Here is a 24763-nt window from a genome sequence, read left to right as displayed (position 1 = left end):
AGGATTTTTGCCAGCCCCCGATTCAGGTGCTTTAAACCTTAAGTTTTAAAACAGGGTGTAAAAAATCACAGCACCTGGGGCGCCTGGGTGGCTCAGTCGGTTGGGCTTCCGACTTTGGCTCAGGTCATGGTCTCATGGTTCGTGGGTTCAAGCCCCACGTCGGGTTCTGTGCGGACAGCTCGGAGCCCGGAGCCTGCTTCTGATTCTGTGTCTCCCGCTCAAGCTCTGTCTCTTTCTGGCTCAAAAATAAACATTAAAAAAAAATTTTTTTTTTAATCACAGCAACAGATTTCAGAGATTTTTTTGAAATGTGCCTTAGGATTAAGAGAAACACTTTAAATCTGGTCTGTGTTGTAACTTCTGGCCTACAACAGTTGTTAACAGGCTTTGAGTGTTGGATAACTGCTAAGGCTCTTGAACTCAATATAGTTTCCTTCATATTCCTTTGTATGTAGACTAGCTTCTCCCTCCCACCCTACCCCCCCACCCCAACCACGCAACTGAACTTCATCATGAAATCTGAATCCTAGCAAAACAAAACAAAACAAATCTTGTCTTTAACAACGACCCCGGGGTCATTTAATAGCACAAAAACAAAAAACACCAGACAGAAAAACTTGAAAGCAAAATCTTGTTTCGGGTCCATGGGGTTCTCCCACCCCAGGGAGAGAAATTACTTTTCAAAAATTGGTTTGGGGGCAGGTGTAAGGGGGGGGGCTATTTGAAGAAAAGTCGAATGAGTCCACTTTAAACCAAATCGCATCTCTTCTTTGTCCCGAGAACGCGCTGTTGCAACGGCTCCAGGAGAGGCAGGTTCGGGCTGGGAACTCAAGCTCTTCCTATTTTATGGGCATAATTATCCACATTGTGCGGTCACTTCTTTACTGACAACTGCGTTGCAACCAACGCATCGGTCATTATCTAAGAGCTCACGATATCCCCGCGCTGCAGAATTGCACAGCCGTGGGTACCAAGCCAAGTCGCAGCCTGTGACAGCGTGAGACACCGCCTCCACAGTGTGGCTTCTCCAGTGCTGGGGCAACAGGCTGAGCGCCCCGGTTCATGGTGACTGACCTGGAAGGGAAGGAACAAGGACGTTTGAACTTCAGGACACAGAAATCCACAGACAGAAAAGCCTGTTGAACCCTGACGGCGTAAAGTCCTCTTAAACATGAAGCCTGTGACCTTCCGTATGGAAGCTGCATCATCCAGTGCTGGGAATCCACACCGAGGCAGTAACTGTCATTTCTGCTTTGTGAGGACAGGCCAGGAGAAAATGTGGCCCAAGAGGTGTTTGGTGAGGATGAAGATAGGAGAACGATGGGCACCCCCGTCCGCATGACTGCGCTTTCTACAACTGCTGCTGGAGGGGGCACCTGTTGGGAAGAGGACGTTCTTTTTTTTTTTCTTTAATGTTTATTTTTGAGACAGAGAGAGCACAAGCAGGGGAGAGGCAGAGAGAAAGGGAGACGGGGAATCCGAAGCAGGCTCCAGGCTCCGAGCTGTCAGCACAGAGCCCGACGCGGTGAGATCGTGACCTGAGCCGAAGTCGGACCTTCAACCGACTGAGCCACCCAGGCGCCCCGAGAAGAGAACTTTCTGAGACCAGCTGCACAGAGCGGAGGAAGGCCTGGGATCAGAGCGGTACCTTCAGGCACTGACCACGGCACCCTCCATCCTTCACACGTGCACGATAAATCATGCCAACAAGAGTCGGCTGTTCCCTAAAACGGGGGCTGTCTGTAGGCAACAAGTCCAGCTTCCTACATTGCGGCATCTGAACTTTATTCTTTGTCTCCTTACGATACCCTGTGCTAGTCCTGCCACCAGGTTCTTGCTCCCTTGTGATCCTTCCCCTTGCCCTGGCCATGTGCCAGATTTGACATTATGTTTTAACGTGCTGAAACTGGCCATCGGCTCAAGAGGACTAGTGACGCCGAGCCTGGGGAAAGAAGCGTCTTCAAGATGATGAAACGTGTGCCGTAAAGATTCACATGGACAAGGTAATTTCGGGGCGCCTGGCTGGCTCAGTCGGTTCAGCGTCTGACTCTTTGGTTTTGGCTCAGGTCGTGATCTCACGGATTTGTGAGTTCAAGCCCCGAGTCAGGCTGTGCGCGGACTGCTCACAGCCTGCTCGGGATTCTCTCTCTCAAAAAATCAATAAATATTAAAAAAAAAAATTTTTCCAGAAGGGTTAGCGCTAGTTCCAGATAAGCTAGAGTAAACGCCCTTCTCCTTATTCCTTGTACAAAGTGTAACTACAATCCCCCCACATGATATGTAAGACAGAGATAAAACTCTAAAGGGTGGGGGAAAGAAGGTGGAGCGACCACAGACAATAAGGAACGACGGAGCCATGAGTTCCCTGGGTTGCCTTTCTGTTTCCCCTGTGTCCCGGAATAGACGCTGAAGATGCCAGCAGGCCGGAAACGTAAATGGTCACACACACACACACACACACACACACACACACACACACACGCAATCCCCCCTCCTGTCAGCAGAGGCCCAGGGGAAGCTAGGACTTCTAGATTACCGCCCCCACCTGCCAGGAACCAGGTGGTGCACCCCTTCCTCCCCCAGCAGTGTCCGCGGAGACCTGCTAAAATAGATCTAAATAAAATTCAGAGATTCAAATGTATCCCAAATAGGATACAATTTAAAAACCACTTGTCCGGGCGCCTAGGTGGCTGAGTTAAGCGTCCACCTTCGGCTCAGGTCATGATCTCGTGGCTCATGGGTTTGAGCCCCCACTTAGGCTCTGTGCTGACAACTTGGAGCCTGCTTGGGATTCTCTCTCCCTCTCTCTCTGCCTCCTCCCTGCTCACACTTGTTCGCTTGCTCTCTCAAAATAAATAAACATGAGGGGAAAAAATACACTGCAGGGGTGCCTGGGTGGCTCAGTCACTTAAGTGTCCAACTTCGGCTCAGGTCATGATCTCATGGTTTGTGGGTTCGAACCCCATGTCAGAGCCCACTTGGGATCCTCTCTTCCCCCTCTCTGTATGCCCCTCCCCCACTCATGCTCTTTCTCTCTCTCTGTCCTCCCCCTCTCTCTCAAAAACAAATAAACATTAAAAAAATCACTTATCGAGCCAAGAACCAGGGAAATTTCAACTTGAATGAGAAAAGGTAAGTGACAGGTGCCAACACTGAACCAACACAGACTCTGGAATTATCTGCAAATGATGTTAAGCCACTCTCATAACTATGCTTTAGTTAGCCATCAGGAACACCCTTGATACAAATTTAAAAATAGAAATTCTTGGCAGGAAAATATTAAAAAAAAATTTTTTTTCAACGTGTATTTATTTTTGGGACAGAGAGAGACAGAGCATGAACGGGGGAGGGGCAGAGAGAGAGGGAGACACAGAATCGGAAACAGGCTCCAGCCTCTGAGCCATCAGCCCAGAGCCTGACTCGGGGCTCGAACTCACGGACCGCAAGATCGTGACCTGGCTGAAGTAGGACGCTTAACTGACTGCGCCACCCAGGCGCCCCATGGGAAAATATTTTTAAAAAAAGAACCAAATGGAAAGTTTAGGTCATGATCTCACAGTTTGTGACCAAGTTGGACTCTGTGCTGACAGCTCAGAGCCTGCTTAGGATTCTCTCCCTCTCTCTCTCTGCCTGTCCCCGACTCGTGCTTGCTCACACATGCACTCTGTCTCTCAACATAGACATTAAAAAAAACACTGCAGGGGCACCTGGGTGGCTCATTCGGTTGAGCGTCCGACTTTGGCTCAGGTCATGATCTCACAGCTCATGCGTTCGAGCCCCATGTCGGGCTCTGTGGCGACAGCCCGGAGCCTGGAGCCTGCTTCAGATTCTGTGTCTCCCCCTCTGTCTGCCCCTCCCCGGCTTATACTCTTTCTCTCTCAAAAATAAATAAACTTAAAAAAAACAACTGCAAATAAGATGAATTTTTTTTAATTTTTTTAACGTTTATTTTTGAGACAGAGAGAGACAGAGCATGAACAGGGGAGGGTCAGAGAGAGGCGGAGACACAGAATCCGAAGCAGGCTCCAGGCCCCGAGCTGTCAGCACAGAGCCCGATGCGGGGCTCGAAATCACGAACCCTGAGATCATGACCTGAGCTGAAGTCAAACGCTCAACCGACTGAGCCACCCAGGCGCCCCAAAGATGAATTATTTTTAAATATTCAAGTAACTAACAGGAAGGCACAAAAAGGGAAATGGGAACAAAAAACAGGGAACAAACAGTAATTATGTTTTATAAATGGCAAATTGAAGCCCTATAATATCAATAATAACATTAAGTATCAGTGGTCTAAGATCACAGATCCACAAAAAGAGATGAGCTGCGGCGCCTGGGTGGCTCTGTCGGTTAAGTATCCAACTCTTGATTTTGGCTCGGGTCGTGATCTCACGGTTGTGAGATGGAGCCCTGAGTCAGGCTCCAAGCTGGGTGTGGAGCCTAAGACTCTCTCTGTCCCTCTCCCTCTGCCCCTCCCCAATTCTCCAGTGTGTGTGCTCTTGCTCTCTCTCTCTCTCTCTCTCAAAAAGAACAAAAACAAAACCAAAAAGAGACCAGTAGAATGGTTTTAAAAACATGACCCAACTATATGTCTACAAGGAAGTCATTTCAAATACCTTATAGGTAGGTCGAAAAGTCAAAGAATGAAAACGATTAAGCCATACAAACATTAATTGAGAGGGGAATCGGTGGTGCGAGACCCAGACACTTGCCACAGACGGGTCTGGTGAGCTGCTGCCATAGCCAAGTCCAAGGTCACCAAGCAGCTTACAGGTTTTCAGGTTGCAGCGGTGCTAAAAGTGGGGGATCATTCAGGTCAAGTAAAGAACAAGTGCTTTGGGGCGCCTGGGTGGCGCAGTCGGTTAAGCGTCCGACTTCATCCAGGTCACGATCTCGCGGTCCGTGAGTTCGAGCCCCGCGTCGGGCTCTGGGCTGATGGCTCCGAGCCTGGAGCCTGTTTCTGATTCTGTGTCTCCTTCTCTCTCTGCCCCTCCCCCGTTCATGCTCTGTCTCTCTCTGTCCCAAAAATAAATAAACGTTGAAAAAAAAATTTTTTTTAAAAAGAACAAGTGCTTTGAAACAACAATGCCGTCATTTCAGAATTTCTACAGGTGGTTCGAGGAAATTGCTACAGTTATTGAAATTGTGTGAAAACTGATGACTTGGTTGATAAATTGCTACTTTTTAAATAAATTTTGTTTTAAGTTTATTTACTTTGAGAGAGAGAGAGAGAGAGAGAGAGAGAGAGAGACAGCGCAGGCGGGGGAGGGGCAGAGCGAGAGGGAGACTGAGAATCCCAAGGGGGCTCTGCTGGGAGCCCGATGTGGGGCTCAAACTCACAAAACCATGAGATCCTGACCTGAGCTGAAACCAAGAGTCGGACGCTCAACCGACTGAGCCGCCCAGGTGCCCCCCAAAATTGCTACTTTTAAATAATAATCAGACAAACAGGAATTCGATAGTGGTGATCAATGTACAGCCTTCTGAATGTGCTAAAAGCCATTGAATCGAACACTTTCAAGGGTGAACTGTGGTATGTGAATTCCATCTCAATTTTTAAAAATCAGAAAAAAGGAAGAATGGTTATATTAATATCTGGTAAAATAAACCTTGGAGCAAAGAAAATTACCAGGGGCAGCAAAGGACAGTATGTAATGGTAAAAGGTTCAACCCACCAACAAGATAGCAATCCTAAATGTGTATATATGCAGCAAACGACAGGACTTCAATTTTTTAAAAGCAAAACTTGAATGAACAGAAAGGAGAAATTGACATGCTCACATCTATAGTTGGACACGTCAGTATCTCTCTAACAAGTGATACAATTCACTAGACAGAAAATCAACAATGATATAGAGGAACGAAATAATACCATCAACCAAGCAAGACTGAATTGACATTTATGCAACATTCCACCTGATAACAATAGAAACACATTCTTTTTGAGCACGCATGGAACATTCACCAGCTAGACCATATCCTGGTTCATAAGACAAACCTGAACAAATTTCACAGAATTGAAATGATAATACAGAGTGTGTTCTCTAATGATGAATCAAACTAAGAATCTATAGTAGAAAAAGAGCAAGAAATTCTCTAGACCCTTGGAAATTAAAGAACACACCTGTAAATAATCCGTGGAATATTAAACAACACCAATATATTGAATTAAAATGAATATGCAACATATCAAAATTTGTGAGACACAGACAATGTAGTGCTGAGAAGGAAATTTATAGTATTAGATGCTTACACTAGAAATGATGTAAGGTCTCAGATGGATGATCAACACCCACCTCAAAAAACAAGATGAAAATAAATACAAGAAATCAGTAAAACTGAAAACAGAAAAACATTAGAGAAAATCCATGAAACAAAGCTGGTTCTTTGAAAAGATTAAAAATTAGATAAATCTTGGGGTTCCTGGGTGGCTCAGTCAGTTAAATGTCTGCCTTCGGCTCAGGTCACGATCTCAAGGTTTGTGAGTTTGAGCCCCTGTGCCCTTCCATCCCCTCTTTCTCTCAAAAATAAATAAACATTAAAAATTTTTTTAACTTTTTAAAAATATGTATTTATTTTTGAGACAGAGAGAGACACAGCATGAACGGGGGAGGGGCAGAGAGAGAGGGAGACACGGAATCAGAAGCAGGCTCCAGGCTCTGAGCTGTCAGCACAGAGCCCAACGCGGGGCTCGAACTCACGAACCGTGAGATCACGACCCGAGCCGAAGTCGGACGCTCAACCAACTGAGCCACCCAGGCGCCCCTAGATTAAAAAAAAATTTTTTTTAAGATATGCTGTGTATATGTGTGTGTGTGTGTGTGTGTGTGTGTGTGTATTTTTGTGCGTGTATGTGTGTATATATACATACATGTGTATATGTGTGTATACATATATGTGTGTATCTATATATGTGTATATATAGATACATACACAAACATACACACACAATGGAATATTAACCAGAAGAAATGAGATCTTGCCATATGTGACAACATGGATGGACCTAAAGGGTATTATTGCTAAGTGAGATAAGTCAGACAGAGAAAGACAAATACTGTGTAACCTAAAAACGTAAAGGAACAAACAAAACACATTCATATTGAGACCAAACAGGTGGTTACCAGAGGAAAGGGGGTGGGGTGGGGGAATCGGTGACATAGGTGAAGGGGACTAAGGACACTGAATTTCCAGTGATAAAATAACTAAGTCACAGGCATGCAAAGTACAGCATAGGGAACGTAGTCAATAATATTTTGTAATAACGCTGCATGGTGACAGATGGTGACTATACTTATCATGGAGATCACTTTGTGATGTATATAAATGTGGACTCTTAATACTGGAACCTAAGACTTCAATTTAAAAAAAGACCTACTCTGTATGATAACAGGAAGGAGATGATTTTATTTATTTATTTAATTTCAGAGAGACAGCACATGTGGGAGAGGGGCAGAGAGAGGGGGCGAGAATCGCAAGCAGGCTCTGCACTTAACAGTGCAGAGCCAGATGTGGGACTCGAACTGGCAAAACCATGAGATCATGACCTGAGCTGAAACCAACAGTTGGACACTTAACTGACTGAGCCACCAAGGGGCCCTGAAAAGAGATAATTTGCAAAAGTTAGTGCAACTAATTTCCAGAAGTATAGAGATTTCAGTACATTACTGTTTTGTGAAGCATGTGGAAAAGGGTTGTTTTAAGAAAATGTGGCCTTGAAGTGTGAAGTCTTTCCTTCATGCTCAATTCACAAATTTGCTTGCACTTTTACTTCTTTAAAAATGTTTTAAACATTTTTGAGACAGACTGCGAGTGGGGGAGGGGCAGAGAGAGAAGGAGACACCGAATTCGAAGCAGGATCCAGGCTCTGAGTTCTCAGGACAGAGCCCTACCTGGGGCTCAAACCCACAAACTGAGAGATCATGACCTAAACCGAAGTCAGGCTTGACTGAGCCACTCAGGCGCCCCCACCTGCGCTTTTAGGAAAAGGATTGTTGGGGCGCCTGGGTGGCTCAGTTGGTTTAAGCATCCGACTTCAGCTCAGGTAGTGGGAGTGATGCGTTTGAGTGCCCCCATGGGACTCTGCGGTCAGCACTTCAGATCCTCTGTCCCCTCTCTCTGGCCCTCCCCTGCTTGTGCGCACTCTCCCTCTCCGTGTCTTAAAAGAAATAAACTTAAAAAATGTATTTAAAGAAACGATGGTTTACTTACAGATTCAAAGTCATACTCCCAAGAGTTGCACGTATTTTCCCTCCTGTGCGGCAGTTTCCCTGATTAAATGAGCAGCCAGGCCCTAAATGCAGCTGGTTGGCTAGCCTCAGTACCATCAAAGGGAACGGAGCCTCACAGCGATTGCGTGCAGTTGGCTTGGCCGAGGCTCCCTGCCCTCCGGTAGAATAACTCAGGGAGGCACACGCTTAGCATTTTAATCACACTTTGGCCAACCTTCGAAGCTGGCATGGGGGAGGGGGGAAAATCAACTTCCTGCTGGCTTTCAAGTTTGACGACAGAACGGCCACACCAAATGAACTTGCAGCCCTGCCGCTCTCGGTGGCTTTCCTGGCCCAGCTGGAGTCAGGTACGGCCCCCCCCCCCAGGGGCACGGGACAGCTCACTTCCCCCTCCCACTGCATTTGTAGATCGCCGCCCCCCCACCCCCGGCCCTTTTCCAAGTTTTTCTTCGTTTCGCCTCCAGAGGTACGCACGTGTCCCGGCCCACACAGTTGTGCCAGGTGAGGCACCCCGGTTTGATCACCCCGAAAGCTGCTTCCCAGATGCTATGAGTCGGTGCGACGACGTGGTGCTTGGGCTGGGGGGGGGGGGGCTGAGATTTCCGGGTATTCAGCAGGGCCCCGCTATCACGGGTGAATTACTTTCCAGCCCATTGTAACAGCCTTCCTCCTGGATCCCCTCCAGGGCAGATGGGCTGAGGACGGGCGTTAGGCTCCTTTTCAGTAGCCACGGGTGCTCGTGGGGTCTTCTCCCACCATCCCAGCCCGGCCTCACCCTCTGTGGATGGCGTTCCTGACATTATCTGTCAACCCCTTTTTAAGTTTTCTTGACCCTCCTGTTTTAACCCCCAATGGGTGAAATGCGGCGTTAAGGAAATGACTGACAGTGTTTACGACAACAGGGCCATTAAGATTTTTTTTTTTTTTAAGGAAGATGCTTGGGGATGATGTTAAAATAATACTTGAAACCCCAGAAATGTCAAAGGGCAAGCATTCCCTCACTGTGACTCTAAAGCGAAATGTAATAGGAAACATTTAGTTTGCTAATACAACCGCACCCCCCAAATAGCTAGAAATGTACTTAAATAGCATAAACGTTATAAATTATTTCCAGACTTTCCGTCTGACAAATCAAGTGGCAGGGCGGAGGGGGGAGGGGTGTTGCCACTATATTTGCACTAGTGGGATTTAATCCTTGAAGCAACTCTCGCTTAAGTTGAAAACAGGGACTGAATTAAAAAAAAAAAACCCACAGGGGTGCCTGGGTGGGGCAGTGGGTTAAGCATTGGACTTGGGCTCAGGTCCTGATCTCACCGTTCATGAGTTCAAGTCCGACACTGGGCTCTGTGCTGACAGCTCAGAGCCTGGAGCCTGCTTCCGATTCTGTGTCTCCCTCTCTCTCTGCCCCTCCCCCGCTCATGCTCTGTCTCTCAAAAAGAAATGTTAAAAAAAAATTTATTTTCTATGTTTATTTTTAATTTTTTTAATGTTTATTTTTTGAGAGAGACAGAGCACAAACGGGGAAGGGGCAGAGAGCGGGAGACACAGAATCTGAAGCAGGCTCCAAGGCTCTGAGCTGTCAGCACAGAGCCCGATGCGGGGCTCGAACTCACAGACCATGAGATCATGACCTGAGCCGAAATCAGGCACTTAACTGACTGAGCCACCCAGGCGCCCCCCAAAAAGTTTTTGTAAATAAAAAATAAATTAATAAATTTAAAAAACACACACAAAAACGCGTGCCTAGGGAGTAGGGGGAGAAACTAGGGGAGAAGCCACTTGCTGGCAGCCCTCCAGGAGCTGAACTGCCCCCCCCCCCCCCGGCCCTCCTCCCTGCTCACGGTGCGAGAAAAGGACTCACCTCTCCACTCCAGAATTCCAAGGAAAACCTCAACCCATGCGAGTCATTTGGTCAAGCTCCAGAGTCAGCCGGAGCCCAAATTAAATGGCCATTATACTTCCCCAATAGAATGGGATCAAATAATGGCATGTTTTTAGTTTTATCATGCCCACCCCCAGCGAAAAATGTCCCAAGTTTCTGAGCTCGCTTGAGAACAAAATGAATAAAATGTGCTCCAAACCAGTATTTATAAAACTTGGAAACCGCGAAGTCTGCCTAAGTTGGCTTTTGTTTTTTCCTTTCATTGAGCTGCTCCGAGGTCTAGTTTTAATTGGCATACATAATTGCTTTTGTGAGTAAAGTTGTTCCCGACTCAAGTAAAGGAACTGAGTCAGGATCTTAGAACATAGATTTGATTGCCCACCTGCACGTTTGTCATCTACCAAGTGGGGGGTGGCTCTGATTAGTGTGGCTAGGAAGTGAGGGAGCTTGGATCTGTCATTCAGGCAGCCCTTTGGCCCCCACAGGGGCTACTGGTCCGTGGAGTTGGCTGCAGGTGGGGGAGGGGGTCCCTGGGGTGCCCCCCCCCCCCGATCAACTTTAAGGTTCACAGGTTAGGATGTCTAGCCAGTATACGGCGTCCGTGCCCATCTCTTCCTGTAGAGTGAGGCACCGTGTCAGCTCTACCCGGATCTAGCCCTGTCCAGAGTTCAGTGGGGGATAAAATGGCCCCATGGCCAAGAGCAGGTTCACGTTGGCACAGGGTGTCAGCGTGGGGAAACCACTCTTCCCCTGGGCCCATAGGACTGCCGGAAATTGCCATATTTAGGAGCAGGATGTGAATTTTTCCTGAGTTCCAAACTATTTCTCTTTCCCTTTGTTGGGAAATAAAAAGAAAAGAAAAGAAATGTAAAAGGAATTCAGTAGTGCTGGGAATGCTGTTATCTTTGGGAGGGTGTGCTTGTGTGGGTTTTTTTTTCAGCCAACCACCTCCTTTTTTGCGAGATAGTCCCCTTTGCCATCCCTAGCTGGGGGTGGGGTGGGTGAGTGGGGGGGAGAGGGCACAGAAAGACACAAAGGGTAACCTTTTTTATTGTTTGCAGAACCTGAAGAAATGTATTATTTTCCTTTATTACATCCATGTTGGTGATATCCTTCATTAGAGCAAGAAAGGGCCATCTACTTTCATTGCTTCTCAAATCCGTACATTTCACATATGCCAGCTCTAGGCTGTCTGAAAGGAAGTCCTATTTTTAAAACACTCTTGATTTTAGTAGTTTGGCTTACTGTTCCCATGATCTCTCTGAAACGGTGACGAGTCCTTTCTCGTAAAGTCTGGTCTCAGCCATGGGGAGAGTGACCTCAAAAGCTCTGGGGTCTTTCTCCCTGAAGCTCACCTGATCTGTCTGGTATGTAAAAACTGCTTCGGTTGGCCTCCTCCCAAGTTCACGCTGGCACCTGCTCCCGACTTCCCTCAGTTTACCACCTTTACAAAAGAACTCACGGTCCCGAGCCCCTACCTGCTCCCTACACCTTAAACGTTTCTGTCATGTTCTGTTTCTGACTTTTCAGGTAGGCTGGTTCCTCTGCTTCTGGCCTGCTGGTTGCCACGACCAAATGACATTAATCACACCATATGAATCTCTCCAAGCTGGCCTTCTAGACGATCTCATTTCCGGCCGGATTTGAGGCATCTGGCCAGCAGGGCCCAGGGACTGCCCTGCGTCCTCACGGCTCGCCCGGTGCCTTCTGGGGCTCCTTTTAGCACTGCTGTCCGAAAGAAAGGCTTAATAGAAAGGGCTTCCATTGCACGCACAAACACACGTTCTGCCTCAGTGGCTGTTTCCAGAATGTCGCCCTACAGCAAAGCTCCTTGCTACTCATGTTGATTTCAGGGGAGGGCAGTCTGTTCACTCTGAACGCGGGTCATCCTTGAAGTCAGACGTGGTGGTCGCCCTTCACAGCCCCTTAACCCCCTCACTGAGAAATATCCACTATCAGCATCCAGCACGACGGTCTTTAATGTGAACAAGGGCAGCTGCAGAAGCGGTCACACCCGGATGCTGGCGTGGTGCCTGCGGGGCCGGGGGCGGGGGGGGTGGGTAGGCAGGGAGCAAAGCTGAAGTGTTCCAATTCTCATGAAGACATCCCTGAGCTCTGCAACTTTTCTCCAATTGAAACTGCTTCCTGTTCGGCTCCCAAAGGGTTCTCCACTTCCCCATGTTCTTGAACTTGGGCCAGGGCTATTTCTTAGTCCTTACTGTTCTTACTCTATACCGCACCTAGGCAGAAATGTTTCTCTCAATAGAGCCAATTCCTTCAGTTCCACTACAAAGCAAGAGAATGACGAGCCAGGAGACCTCTGAGAGAGAGAGAGAGAGAGGGAGGGAGAGAGAGAGAGAGAGAAAGAAAAAGAGAGAGAAAGAAAAAGAGAGAAGTTCATTTCTTTTCTCTTTACTTTAAAAAAATGTTTATTTAGGGGTTCCTGGGTGGCTCAGTCAGTTGGGCATCCGACTTCGGCTCAGGTCACGATCTCACGGTTTGTGAGTTCGAGCCCTGTGTCGGGCTCTGTGCTGACAGCTCGGAGCCTGGAGCTTGTTTCGGATTCTGTGTCTCCCTCTCTCTCTGCCCCTCCCCCACTCATGCTCTGTCTCTGTCTCAAAAATAAATAAAAAATTAAAAAAAAATTTTTTTAAACTTTAGAGAGAGCGGGGAAGGGGCAGGGAGAGAGGGAGAGAGAATCCTAAGCACGCTCCACGCAGGGCTCGAACTCACAAACCACAAGACAATGGCCTGAGCCAAAATTGAGAGCCAGATACTTAACCGACTGAGCCACCCAGGTGCCTGGAGAGAGGTTCATTTCTAACCCACTTTGTTCAGCTGGAACTCAGACCCATAAAAGACCAGTTGTGCGTTTTTCAGTTTCTGGTCTTCTCCGGGCTGTTCATGCTGCCAGCAGCCTGAGAAAAGGCATACTGAGGAATTTTAAGCCAGCTGCTTATAAATGTTTTTTAAAAGCATCGCTCGGACTATTTATATGACATTTGTATTCATGGGAAGAAAATCTCTGCCCAGACTGAAAAAAACTTCTTTGAAAACCCTCTGAATCCTTCCTCAACAACTGCAAAGGGGCATTTGTGCCCTCCCACTGCCCCAGACAACAAAGAGGGCTCTCAGGAGCACCGAGACCGTGCACAATGGGTTAAACCTTATTTAAAATCAGCCAAATCCCCCCAGTGATAGCGTCCCGAAATAGTGGAAGTTCAAAGTCAATAGGTAGAACCCACTGCGACAGCACCACAAGGCCAGTCCTAAGCCGGCGGTCACGTGTCTGCCTGGTTTTATATAAAGATGATCATTTTGATTTCACAGCGTACCCAGTCCTTCAGAAGGGATCACGGGAACGACACCTGCCAAATACATGTGGAGTCCAGGAGGCTAAGAAGGCGATTTCGTCGGGGCATCCTGGTCACCACAACTGGACATGTAGGCAATTATTTACGGTCTGAGAGGCGCTGTGGGATCAGAGAGAGCCCGGGCTCTGGGGGGAAGCGTTTTTCCACCCATCACACTAGCCAAGATGAAAACATTAGGGAAAATCCACGTTGTTGAAAGTCTGGGAAACAGACACTCCCAGAAACGCTGGGAGTGAACACTAGAGCAACTTCAAAGAACTTTACCTCTCAAAATGTAAAAAGTGTGCACCCTTTGCTATGCAAGGTCACCTGTTAAGCCATCCTACTGTAGCGTTTTTCTTAGACACATACTTAACACTTACGCACGATTACAAATGTAGCAATGAGGGGCGCCTGGGTGGCTGAGTCAGTTAAGCGTCCCAACTCTTGATTTCAGCTCAGGTCACGATGTCACAGTTCACGAGATCGAGCCCCGCGTCAGGTTCTGCGCTGACAGCACAGAGCCTGCTTGGGATTCTCTCTCTCCCTCTTTCTCTGCCTCTCTCTGTCTCCCCAAATAAATAAACATGGAAAAACGTAGCAATGTCACGTTGGGACTGGGAACTAATGAAATATGTTAAAGTACGCTCCTATAATGTTTTACCAAGTTTCATTATTTTAGTTCTGTAACCTTTATTAGTTTTTAATTTATTTTTGAGAGAGAGAGCGTGCACGCAGGGGACGGGCAGAGAGAGAGGTGGGGACAGCGCATCCAACGTTTATTTATTTTTGGGACAGAGAGAGACAGAGCATGAACGGGGGAGGGGCAGAGAGAGAGGGAGACACAGAATCGGAAACAGGCTCCAGGCTCTGAGCCGTCAGCCCAGAGCCCGACGCGGGGCTCGAACTCACGGACCGCGAGATCGTGACCTGGCTGAAGTCGGACGCTTAACCGACTGCGCCACCCAGGCGCCCCTGGGACAGCGCATCCAAAGCGGGCTCCATGCTGACAGCACAAGCCCAGTGAGGGGCTGGATCTCGTGAACCAAACCGTGAGATCATGACCTGAGCCATCCAGGTGCCCCGATTCCTGTACCCTTTGTATCATACCTCACACATTAGATTTTGTCACAACTGGATTAGTGGAAGCAGAGGAATCCAGTTCGCGATTTTCTGAAACACTGGCACAAAAAAGGTAAGAGAACAGTGCCTTAGAAAAGATTCTTCGTAAAAGATCACCAGAAAAACCCCTAAACAAAAGCTAAAGAATCGTGAAGTTTAATCTGAATAGGTAAAAACTTATTACAGCGAGCTGGTACTAAGTTTCTTGCTTAAGCCCATAAATCTTTCCCTAAATGTTACTGATCCTCTGAAGGATAAGTGCCTGAACTCAGCAGTACGTTATGACACTGATAGCTGCTGGAACATTCCACAGAAAAACAGAAAATAATTTTGTAAGAACATAATGGCAACCATCAGCAGCCGGTATTCTCAGACTTTCAAATTCCTGAAAGCATATACAATTTTAGTCTCGAAACAGTCAACATTTTTTAAAAACCCAGCTTTCAGAATGAAAAGCAACCTCCCCTCCCGTCTTTTCCCCAGCACAGAGATACTGAAAGAGTTTCTAAAAATGTCCCTAAATAGCCTATGGAAAGAAAAATATGGCTTTGTATTTATTTTTGAAAACTTTTTAAATGTTTATTTTTTGAGAGAGAGTGAGCGAGTGTGCATGTGAGTGTGGGAGGGGCAGAGAGAGAGGGAGACACAGAATCCGAAGCAGGCTCCAGGCTCTGAGCTGTCCACACAGAGCCGGACGTGGAGCTCGAACCCACGAACCACGGGATCAAGACTTAAGCCGAAGTCAGACACTTAACTGACTGAGCCACCCAGGGGCTCTGCCCTCATATTTATTAAATGCAATCACTACTGAGACTCTCCAAAACACAGGTGACATCCGTGCCCTCGGCTGGTGGCCAGGGGCTGGCGGAGAGAGAATGTACAGCAGCCGACGAATTCCCCGGGGGTGTTCTGTCCAGCGCCGGACTTCGAGGACTTGCCCAAAATAGCGATTTAGAATCTGGAACTTGTGACTTCTCTCCACCCTCTTCTTCAGACTCACGTTCTTGATTACTCTCATCAGAGCCGTCATGTTTCTGGACTTAAGCAGATGGAAGCAAAAATGCATGATAGCATGGAAATTGGCGCAGCCACTACGGAAACCAGTATGGCAGTTCCTTGAAAAAGGTAAACCCACAACCGCCACATGATCGGGGAAGTCTGCTTCTGGGTATTTGTCCAGAGGAAACAAAAACACTAACTCAAAAAGATACCTGCACCTCTGTGTTCACTGCGGCATTATTTACAATAGAGGAATGGATAAAGAAACTACGGCTTAGATATACACGATGGACGATTATTCAGCCACAAACCACAAGGGAATCTCGTCATTTGCGAGAATATGGATGGCCCTTGAGAACATCATGCTTATGAAATAAGTCAGATGGAAAAAAGACAAATACTGTATGCTCTTACTTATGTGGGGAATCCAAAAAACAAACACACTCAGAGAGAGAGCAGGTTGGTACTTTCCAGAGCCAGGCGGGCGAAATGGGCGAAAGGGGTCAAAACGCACAAACTTCCAGGTATGAAATAAATAAGTCGTGGACATGCAGTATGGTACACTTGAAAGTTGGTAAGAGAGTAGATCTTAAAAGTTCTCATCAGAAGAAAACAAATTAACTACAAGCGGAGGCAGACGTTAACTAGACTGTGATCGCTTCACGATGTACGCGAATATTGAATCAGTACGTCGTTCACCTGAAACTAACACGGTGTCCTATGTCAATTATCTCTCAATTAGAAATGTTTTAAGGAAATAAAAATAAGAAGACTGAACTAGACTGCAAAGGCTAACTATGCTTGATTTCACATAAAACGTTTCTAGACAGATACCCCAAGACATGTCTGTCTTCTAGGAAACGCATGTGGTTGCTTCTGGGAAGTAAGACTGGCAGGTTATTTTAAGTTTTAAGCTCTTTCTCCACCGTGTGCTTATGTTATTTCTAAAATAATTTTAGATGCTAGTTTCAAGATAGAGAGCACCTGATTGCAATCCTCCGGCTGTGTTATCCTTGACAGTTACCCAACCTCTCTGAGCTGGTTTCACCATCCAAAAATGGGGATACTGTGTACTTCATAAGGCTGAGGTGAAGACACACTCAGACAACACGCATTAAGCATGTAACAGTGCACAAACTAGGCACGCAATAAATGTCGCCTCCCCTCAGCTCCAAGAAGCCCTGAAAATCCTCTTGACCTCCTCTTCTTACTGGTAAGAACACTAAAGCCAAAAAAGGTTTAGGGACTTGCCCAAGGTCAGTCAAGAAGTAACCAGGGAGCATCTGGGTGGCTCAGTAGATTAATCGTCCGACTTCGGCTCAGGTCATGATCTCACGGTTTGTGAGTTTGAACCCCGTGTCAGGTTCTGTGCTGACAGCTCAGAGCCTGGAGCCTGCTTCAGATTCTGTCTCCCTCCCTCTCTGCCCCTCTCTCTCTCTCTCTGTCTCAAAAATAAACATTAAATTTTTTTTTTTTAAAAGAAGTAACCAGGAGAGGGGTGCCTGGGTGGCTCAATCGGTTAAGCATCTGATTCTCGGTTTTGGCTCAGGTCATGATCTCACAGTTCGTGAGTTGAAGCCCCGCATCGGCTCTCTGCCCACTTTGGATCCTCTGCCACCCCTGCCACCCCCCCACCCCCCGCTGACTCTCTCTCACAAAAATAAATAAACATTAAAAAAAAAGAGGTAACCAGAAGGGCCAGGCTCAAAATCCTGGGTTCCTGCACCTTAACACAAAAACGGATTTTCATATGTGCCAAGAAATGACTTGGTTACTACCTTATGGCCACACCTCACTTTGCAGGAGCAGCCTCCTCCCCTGCCTCACCTGCCACGCTTGACGAGTCTGGATTTTTCCTAGACACCAAATCCACCATCAACTGAGGGGGTCCTGCTTGGGAAGGCAGCTCCACCCACAGGGGAGCTCGGAGAATGTCTTGATCAGAGGCAGCACTAACCTCACAAGGGGACATTAAGGATTTGGATGTGGACGGGTTTTAAAAACCTGTTTCACTTTTCAGTGCCTGGGTGGCTCAGCTGGTTACGCATCCAACGTGGGCCGGGGTCATGATCTCATCGTTCTTGAGTTGGAGCCCCACACTGGGCTCTCTGCTACCGGTGCAGGAACCTGCTTCGGATGCTCTGACTTCCTGTCTTCCCCTCCCTAGCGTGTGCTCTCTCTCTCCATCACCCTCTCTCTCAAAAAAAAAAAAATCTTAAAAAAAATGCTTTGTTGGGGATTTGGTGGTGGCTGGTCATTTCTTTTTCTGTCTGGATAGTGTCCTTAGAAAGCTTTCTGATCGTCGGGTTATTAGTTTACAGTGCGCTTACCTCCTTTTCTAAATTCATTCAAAGGGCCCATCTATATCTTGTCAAGAACAAAGACCAGGGTGTCTTTTTTTTTTATTTATTTTGAGAGAGAGAGTGTGTGTGTGTGTGCGTGGGAAGGGGTAGAGAGAGAGGGAGAGAGAGAATCCCAAGCAGGCTCCACACTGGCAGCCCAATGAGGACTCGAACTCGGAACGATGAGATCATGACCCCAGCCAAAACCAAGAGTTGGATGCTTAACTGACTGAGCCACCTAAGCACCCTAAGACCAAGGCCTCTTAAATGCCTACAGGAATGACATCTTGGGGCTTCCCAAGGGCAGAAATCAAAGGGAGACACACTGAAAAGGATAGGACAGCGCATGGGTCTGTTTGGAACAGCACCGGATCGCGGGCACAATGATGGATTATTAAGTAAGAACCTAGAGACAACAAAGCATTCGAAGGAATGGGAGAGAGTGATAAACGGGGCCATGAATAATTGAAGATGTTTTTCCCTTTCCATATTAACACCCTCCAGCTTCTTGGAACCTCAGAGCTCCAAGTGCCTTTACTTAAATTGCTGTGGCCCACAGTTCTCTGCTCATCAACAGCCCTTCAGTCCCTATCTGGATCTTGTTCCAGGGGCAAGAGCGCCGCCTGGGCGATGACCCATGACCAGTCCAGGTCCCACCGTGGTTCTCAACTTTGGCCGCACAGTACAATCCCCTGGGGAGCTTTTAAAACACCCCAGTGCCTCGGGGCCCCTGGGTGGCTCAGTCGGTTGGGCATCTGACTTTGCCTCAAGTTGCGATCTCACGGTTTGTGAGTTTGAACCCCGCATTGGGCTCCGTGCTGCGGGCTCGGAGCCTGGAGCCTGCTTCAGATTCTGTGTCTCCCCCTCTCTCTGCCCCTCCCCAACTCGCGATCTGTCTCTTTCTGTCTCAACTATAAATAAACATTAAAAAAATAAGTAAATAAAACATTCCAGTGCCTGGACCCCACCCCACACCCGTAAAATCAGAATATCTGGGAGTGGAGTTCAGGTACTAACATTTGAAAATCAATCAATCAATCAATCAATCAATCAAGCTCCTCAGGTGAATGTACTGTTCAGGGGGAGCTGAGAATCTCGGGTCTAAGCCGATCACAAGGAGCCCCCTCCTTTTCCCCAATTAATGGGCTAGTGCCGGTCATGTGACCAAGTGCTAGCCAGTGGGAGGTCAAAGGAAGTCGGCTGGGGGTGGGGGTTCTGGGAAGGTTTTATAACCAGATTGAAGGAGAGACAGGCGAGGGAAAACTCCTCCACCCCTTCCTTACCCGCTAACCAGCTTCCTTCCTGCATTTTAACAACGCTGCAGCGTCCCTGTGTGAGGAAGTGATGCTGGTTGCCGAGGCTATGATCTTGTAGCCTTATCCTTGGGAGGATAAACTGGTAAGTGAAAGCCGAGAAGGTGGAAAAGATGGAAGAGTCCTTGGGGACTCGGGTTGATGGCGCTCTGGTCCCCACCCAGCCCGGAAAAAAAGTGCACTCCCTCCCTCCCTGCCAGATCCTGGCTGTCCAGGATGGACCATCCAGAAGGTACTCGGGTGAACTGATGCAGAGCACCCTCCCCCCTTCACTGCTGAGCTAGGGGTGTCACCAGCTAGACCCCGATGCCTGACTTTTACTGCCACCTGCATGTACTCACTGACCTTTGTTCCACATTTTCCCTTAAACTCTTCTTTCCAGCTTCTCTCTTAGGCAAATGGGAACCAAAACCACCCTGACCAGTTTTAGCCTAACCCCTCCCCACTCGCACCTGTGGACCCCGGAGCGACCTCTAAAATGACCTACAACTGTCAGTACCTCATTGTAATATAAAGTCTCCGCCCAAGGAGGCGCATAAGCCTCATTGGCATAACCTACAGGGCATGGATACGCATGTTTCCTTAAGGCGCAGGCGAAGCCGTGCACAGCGACACCCGCCCCCCCCCCAACCAGGCTCCCCCATCTAAATATTCGTCCTGACCCTTGGGGAGTCATGGCTTTGGAAGTTATTCCCGTGCTCTCCTTACCTGATGCAAATAAAGTTCCCCTTGTGCAACAACTCCACCCGGTGTGTTTGCGAGTCAGCAAGGAGCAAACCCCCCTTGGTTTTTGGTCGGGTCACAGGGCACGCGATGATGTCCCATGTGAAGGACAGCCAGGGGGAAGGTGAATAGGTGCCGTGGGCAGCCCGGGGACATTTTATGGATTTGTCCAGTGGCTGGAACTCACTAACAATAAAGCTAATTGTGTCTCCCACTCCAGCCTGGCCGGGGTGCCAAAGGTACCGCCAGGGGAAGCCAAGGGGCCCAGAGAAGGAGAGATTCTGAGCTCTGGGGTCTAACACCAAGGCTACCCCACCCTCCCCAGCCCTGGTGTGACTTTGGGCAGGTCACCTGGCTTCTCTGAGTCCTGGATTCATCATCTTTAAAACTGATGATAGGGGCGCCTGGGTGGCTCAGTCAGTTAAGCGGCCGACTTCAGCTCAGGTCATGCATGATCTCACGGTCCATGAGTTCGAGCCCCGCGTCAGGCTCTGTGCTGACAGCTCAGAGCCTGGAGCCTGTTTCAGATTCTGTGTCTCCCTCTCTCTGACCCTCCCCCATTCATGCTCTGTCTCTCTATCTCAAAAATAAATAAACGTTAAAAAAAAAAACTGATGACAGACCAAAGTAATGGCACGTGCACAATGCTTAGCTCGATGCATGGCATGTGAGGATCCATCCCCTTCCCTAGAGCAGGGCGTGACAGGTTTTTGGAAAGTCCTGGCCAGCGACGTTACCTTTCTAGGAACCAGGAATACATGCATTTTAACAAATCCACTGGTTCGTTGGGGGTGACATGGTAGCGGCTGATAATTTCGGCAGAAGTGTGGGAAGGAGGGCTCAGTCACTAACGTACGCAAGAGCCTAAGGCTTGCTCCCAAATGTCCCTGCAAAGGGAGCCTCGTTGGCCTTCCAAACAGCAGCACCAGCATCTGCTCCATAATCACTGTTACCAACACGGATTCTAACTTCCTAGAGGGTGAAGATTATACACTCTGTCCTCCTCTCTGTTCTCTTTCTTACCTTGCCCCAGCCAGAGCTGAATAACTGATAGTAAAAATGAAAACCATAAAGGTGTCTGGGAGATAGTTCTTTTCTTTTTTAAAGTTTATTTATTTTGAGAGAGAGAGAAAGAGAGCATGCGAACCAGGAAGGGACGGGGAGAGAAAGCAAGGGAGAGACAGAGAGAGAAAGAGAATCCCAAGCAGGCCCTGAGCTGTCAGCACAGAGCCCAATGTGGGGCTCGAACCCACAAACTGCGATCATAACTTGAGCCATCACTTAAAAGACTGAGCCACCCAGGCACCCCCCCCCCCACCTTCTTAAAGTCATAAAATGCTGCAGAATTCCTCCTGGAGAGGATTTCTTCCCTCAGGCCTGTGAGAGAGGGTGAGGGGCTGGTTCATTACTTACATCTGCAAAAACAGGATTAGCAGATGAAAGGATGTTTTTGTTAAGACGTGACAAGTCACACTGTGCCTTACCTTCCTCTGCTCTGGAAATCAGGAAAGAACACAGACTTCCTAGCAATTACAGAAACTGACCCAAAAAACCACTTGATTGCTGGGAGCAAAATCGCTCTGCAACCCTGGTCTATTAAAGAACAACAAAATCCGTCTTTATTAACATCTTCCACTTTGTCCTCAGAGCTTCATCCCAGGGGAATACTGAATTACACCATAAAATAATGAATGGAAACTTAAGTCACTTCCGCCCTCAAGGCTTGGCTTTTCCTCCTCCTCCTCCAGACTGCACAGTGCAGAAGGCTGCACCCTCCCAAGGCACAGAGTCACACTCAGTTTGGGGAAACACGTTCCCAAGCCACTAACTAGACCCCTAAGGTCAGCATCATGCAGAACAAACTCTTCCCTCAGCCCAACCATGTACGGACACTGAACACATTTTGAGGCCATTTATGACCCATCTTAGCGTCTTACGACACATGCCTTATAGAGAAAGAACAAAAAATCGAGGGTGGGGGCTGTCTTTTCACAGCCAAAGGTGCTACTGTCCCTCTAAAGGTTCCATCTCTCAAAGGGATGCGGCAGAATGCGGGAAGCCCGGCGCTAAGGTCTCGTGGGCGCTAGAGGAAGCTGACCAGGCAGCTTTTGTGACCTGATGTGAATGGGATGTGGTCAAATATCCTGCAAACGCCAGCCTTTGGGGGGCGGGGGGAAGGAAAATGCTACAGGAGCCAGGAGAAAGCAGAGTCCATTCTCTGCGACCATACCAGACCCTGAGACACACACACGTGCAAAAACCGTTTCAAGAGAGGCCTTTGTGCACCTGTAGGCTTGGTAACTTAGAAGGAAAGCCCTGGAGCTGAGCATTAGAGAGAGACAGAGAAGAAGTATGAAACAGATTCGGGGTAGGGAGGAGAGGAGCCCATAACTGTGCGCCAAACCCAGCTTTGGGCTTTCTCCGTGTTGCCAAGTTTCCCCACAGGACAGAGCGGTGTCAAGGTTAAAAAACAACAACGACAACAAAAAAACCAGCTTCAAATAGTCCCCGAAATCCGATACTTTTCATGTCAATTTTCAGTCTCAAGTTCCATTATGACTGTTTCAAATCTTTGCTCTCTTCAGACCTCTTCCCTCCTCTCCCTCTCTTCCCCCTCCCTCTCCTGCCCCATGCTCAACAGGTGCTCAACAGGTGACCGACCCCTCCTACTTCATAGAGGGGACCTATGTTCCGCCTCAGCCAAACTTAACCCCCTCCGTCTCGTCGCAGGGCCCTCCTCGGAGGGGGCAAGTGGCTAAGCTGGAGATCCCGAGACTGTCTTCCAAATTCTACCAGCAGCGCTTTCCCACCCGCTCGAATCTATTCAGACACGGTGAGATCTGGGATGGCACCCACCCCCACTCCCCCCCCCACCCGCAGGCTGGTCTGAGCTCCCCAGAGGCCCTTCCCTAGCCCGAACCTTACCCGGATCCGTCCCGGGGGCGCACGACGGGGGGCTACGTGGCGCCGTCGGCCTCGGTCTCCAGCGGCTTCTCATCCACAGGCGGCTCCAGGTCGTCGTCCTCTCCGCTGCGAGGATAAGCCAGCAGACGCATGGCTGGAGCGCAGGCCGCCTCCACCTGGCGCACCTGCTCTCGGCTCAGGCGCTCCCTCCAGGCGTGCACGGCCTCGCGGGCATCGCGCGCCGACAGGTGGAAGGGTCTGTCTGCGCCGTAGGCCGCGCCCCGCGTCATGTTGAGCGCGAAGGCTTCGAGGGCGGCGAGCGCGCGCAGCCCGGAGAAGCGCAGCAGGCGGCGCAGCTGGGTGCGCGGCTGCCGCACCAGGTCCTCGTAGCGCAGCCTCAGGTAGCGGCGCCGCAGCCAGGCGGGAGCTCCGCGCGCGAACAAGAGATCGCGCAGCCAGGCTTCGCAGATGACCTCGAGCGCGCCGGTCAGGAAGAAGTCGGCGCGCGGTGCGGCGGGCAGGGCGCGGGACTGGCCCCCGGGCCGAGCGCCCACGCCGTGCGCCAGCAGCACGCGGTGGAAGCGGTCGCCCCGCTGGCGGGTGCGCAGCACCTGGATGCTCTCGCGCAGCAGCCCCTGCCTGGACTTGAGGCGCGAGTTGTGCACGGCCCGTGGATCACGGAAAAGCTGCACCACCTTCAGGTTGAGGCCGGGGTCACGCAACAGAGGCACCAGCACACCCAGGTCGAGGAGGCGCACGTCCTTGATGACCACCACCGGATACTTGCGGCACTCGGCCTCCAGGGCGCGTAGAGCCACGGGCGGGCAGCTGCGCTCGCAGGCGGCATCTTCGACGAGGCCGACCTCGGCGCGGGCACGGGGCGCGCCGGGGCAAAGCGGCGGCGAGCAGATGACCTTGTTGGTCCGCCAGCGGAAGAGGGCGGCCGTGGTGAGATTGGCCGCGCCCGGGGCGCGCGCGGCGGGGTCCCCGGGCGGCGAATACAGCCGCAGCACTGAGAAGTCGCAGCGGAAGAGGGAGCGCAGCATGTCGCGCAGCGCGCCCTGCAGGCTCTCGGCGTCGCCCGGATACAGCGCCTGCCATAGATGCCACATGGGCTCGTACAAGTAGAAAACGTCCGGGTGCTGGTTAAAGAGCTCGCCCAAGAACGACGAGCCGGTGCGCCAGGTGGCATGCACGTAGATGTGCTGCTTCTCGCGAGACACCGCCTCCGCGACATCGCCGCTGAGGTTGCCCAGGGACTGGGGGGACGGGCCCGCGCCCCCCGAGGCAGCCGGCCGCCCCTCGGCGCCCTGCTCGCGCTCGTCCGCCGCCGCCGCCTCCAAGCTCCACACTCCCAGGCTGTGCTGCAGGCCCGGGCAGTGCCCCGCGCCCTTGTCGCCGTCGCGGCCGCCGTCCAGTACGGAGGGGACGAGCAGCAGCACCAGCGTGTAGAGCACCAACAGCAGCGCAAACTTGCAGTACTCCCGGCGCCGCCGCCGCCGGCCCTTCATCGTTCACCGAGCCCCCCACCCGGCGAGCGGGTGGGGCGCCCGTCCTCTCCCCTTCCTCACAAATCCCGTCCCGAGCCCGCTCCTCCGGCCTCTTCGGGGCCCTCTGCGCCGGGAGGAGCGGAGCCACCCGCGCCCTGCATCCACAAGGGGAAACTTGGGAGGCTATGGTGCTGGTGTCGGCGCCCCTGCCCTATCTCGGCTCAGCCGCTGGAGAGCCGCCTATTGGCTGGTTTGGCAGCCGCCCGCCCCGCCTTCGACCTCGCAGCTTCTCCCCGCCTCCTCACCCGCCCGGGATCGCCCAGGGCTCTGCCAGATCTGGGCGGGGTTGCTGCGGGGTGGGGACGGTGGTTGGGGCGCACCGAGCCAGACCCCACCTTTCCCCAACT

General features: G+C 49.9%; 1 protein-coding gene across 3 annotated transcripts; it reads right to left on the bottom strand.

Moving 5' to 3' along the window:
- Window positions 1-551: 551 nt before the first annotated feature.
- CHST7 (carbohydrate sulfotransferase 7) lies at window positions 552-24561 on the bottom strand. 3 transcript variants are annotated; one of them, XM_047844729.1, is made up of 2 exons: window positions 22888-24561; window positions 552-1074 (listed from the first exon to the last, which is right to left on the bottom strand). In XM_047844729.1, the coding sequence occupies exon 1, from the start codon at window positions 24375-24377 to the stop codon at window positions 22920-22922; it is 1458 nt and encodes a 485-aa protein (XP_047700685.1). In that variant the 5' UTR covers window positions 24378-24561; the 3' UTR covers window positions 552-1074; window positions 22888-22919. The 3 variants fall into 3 exon arrangements, with proteins under 3 accessions (XP_047700685.1, XP_047700687.1, XP_047700686.1); XM_047844731.1 differs by lacking the exon at window positions 552-1074 and adding an exon at window positions 10123-12430; XM_047844730.1 differs by lacking the exon at window positions 552-1074 and adding an exon at window positions 15281-15624.
- Window positions 24562-24763: the final 202 nt, after the last annotated feature.

This window comes from Prionailurus viverrinus, chromosome X (genome assembly GCF_022837055.1).
Source record: "Prionailurus viverrinus isolate Anna chromosome X, UM_Priviv_1.0, whole genome shotgun sequence".
NCBI classification, from domain to species: domain Eukaryota; kingdom Metazoa; phylum Chordata; class Mammalia; order Carnivora; family Felidae; genus Prionailurus; species Prionailurus viverrinus.
The sequence above is the reverse complement of the archived record's forward strand: the minus strand, read 5'-3'. Positions and strand labels throughout refer to the sequence as shown.

What these genes read in the sequence shown, in the direction of transcription:
- CHST7 (XM_047844729.1), bottom strand. Translation starts at nt 24,377, where the DNA reads ATGAAGGGCCGGCGGCGGCGGCGCCGGGAGTACTGCAAGTTTGCGCTG.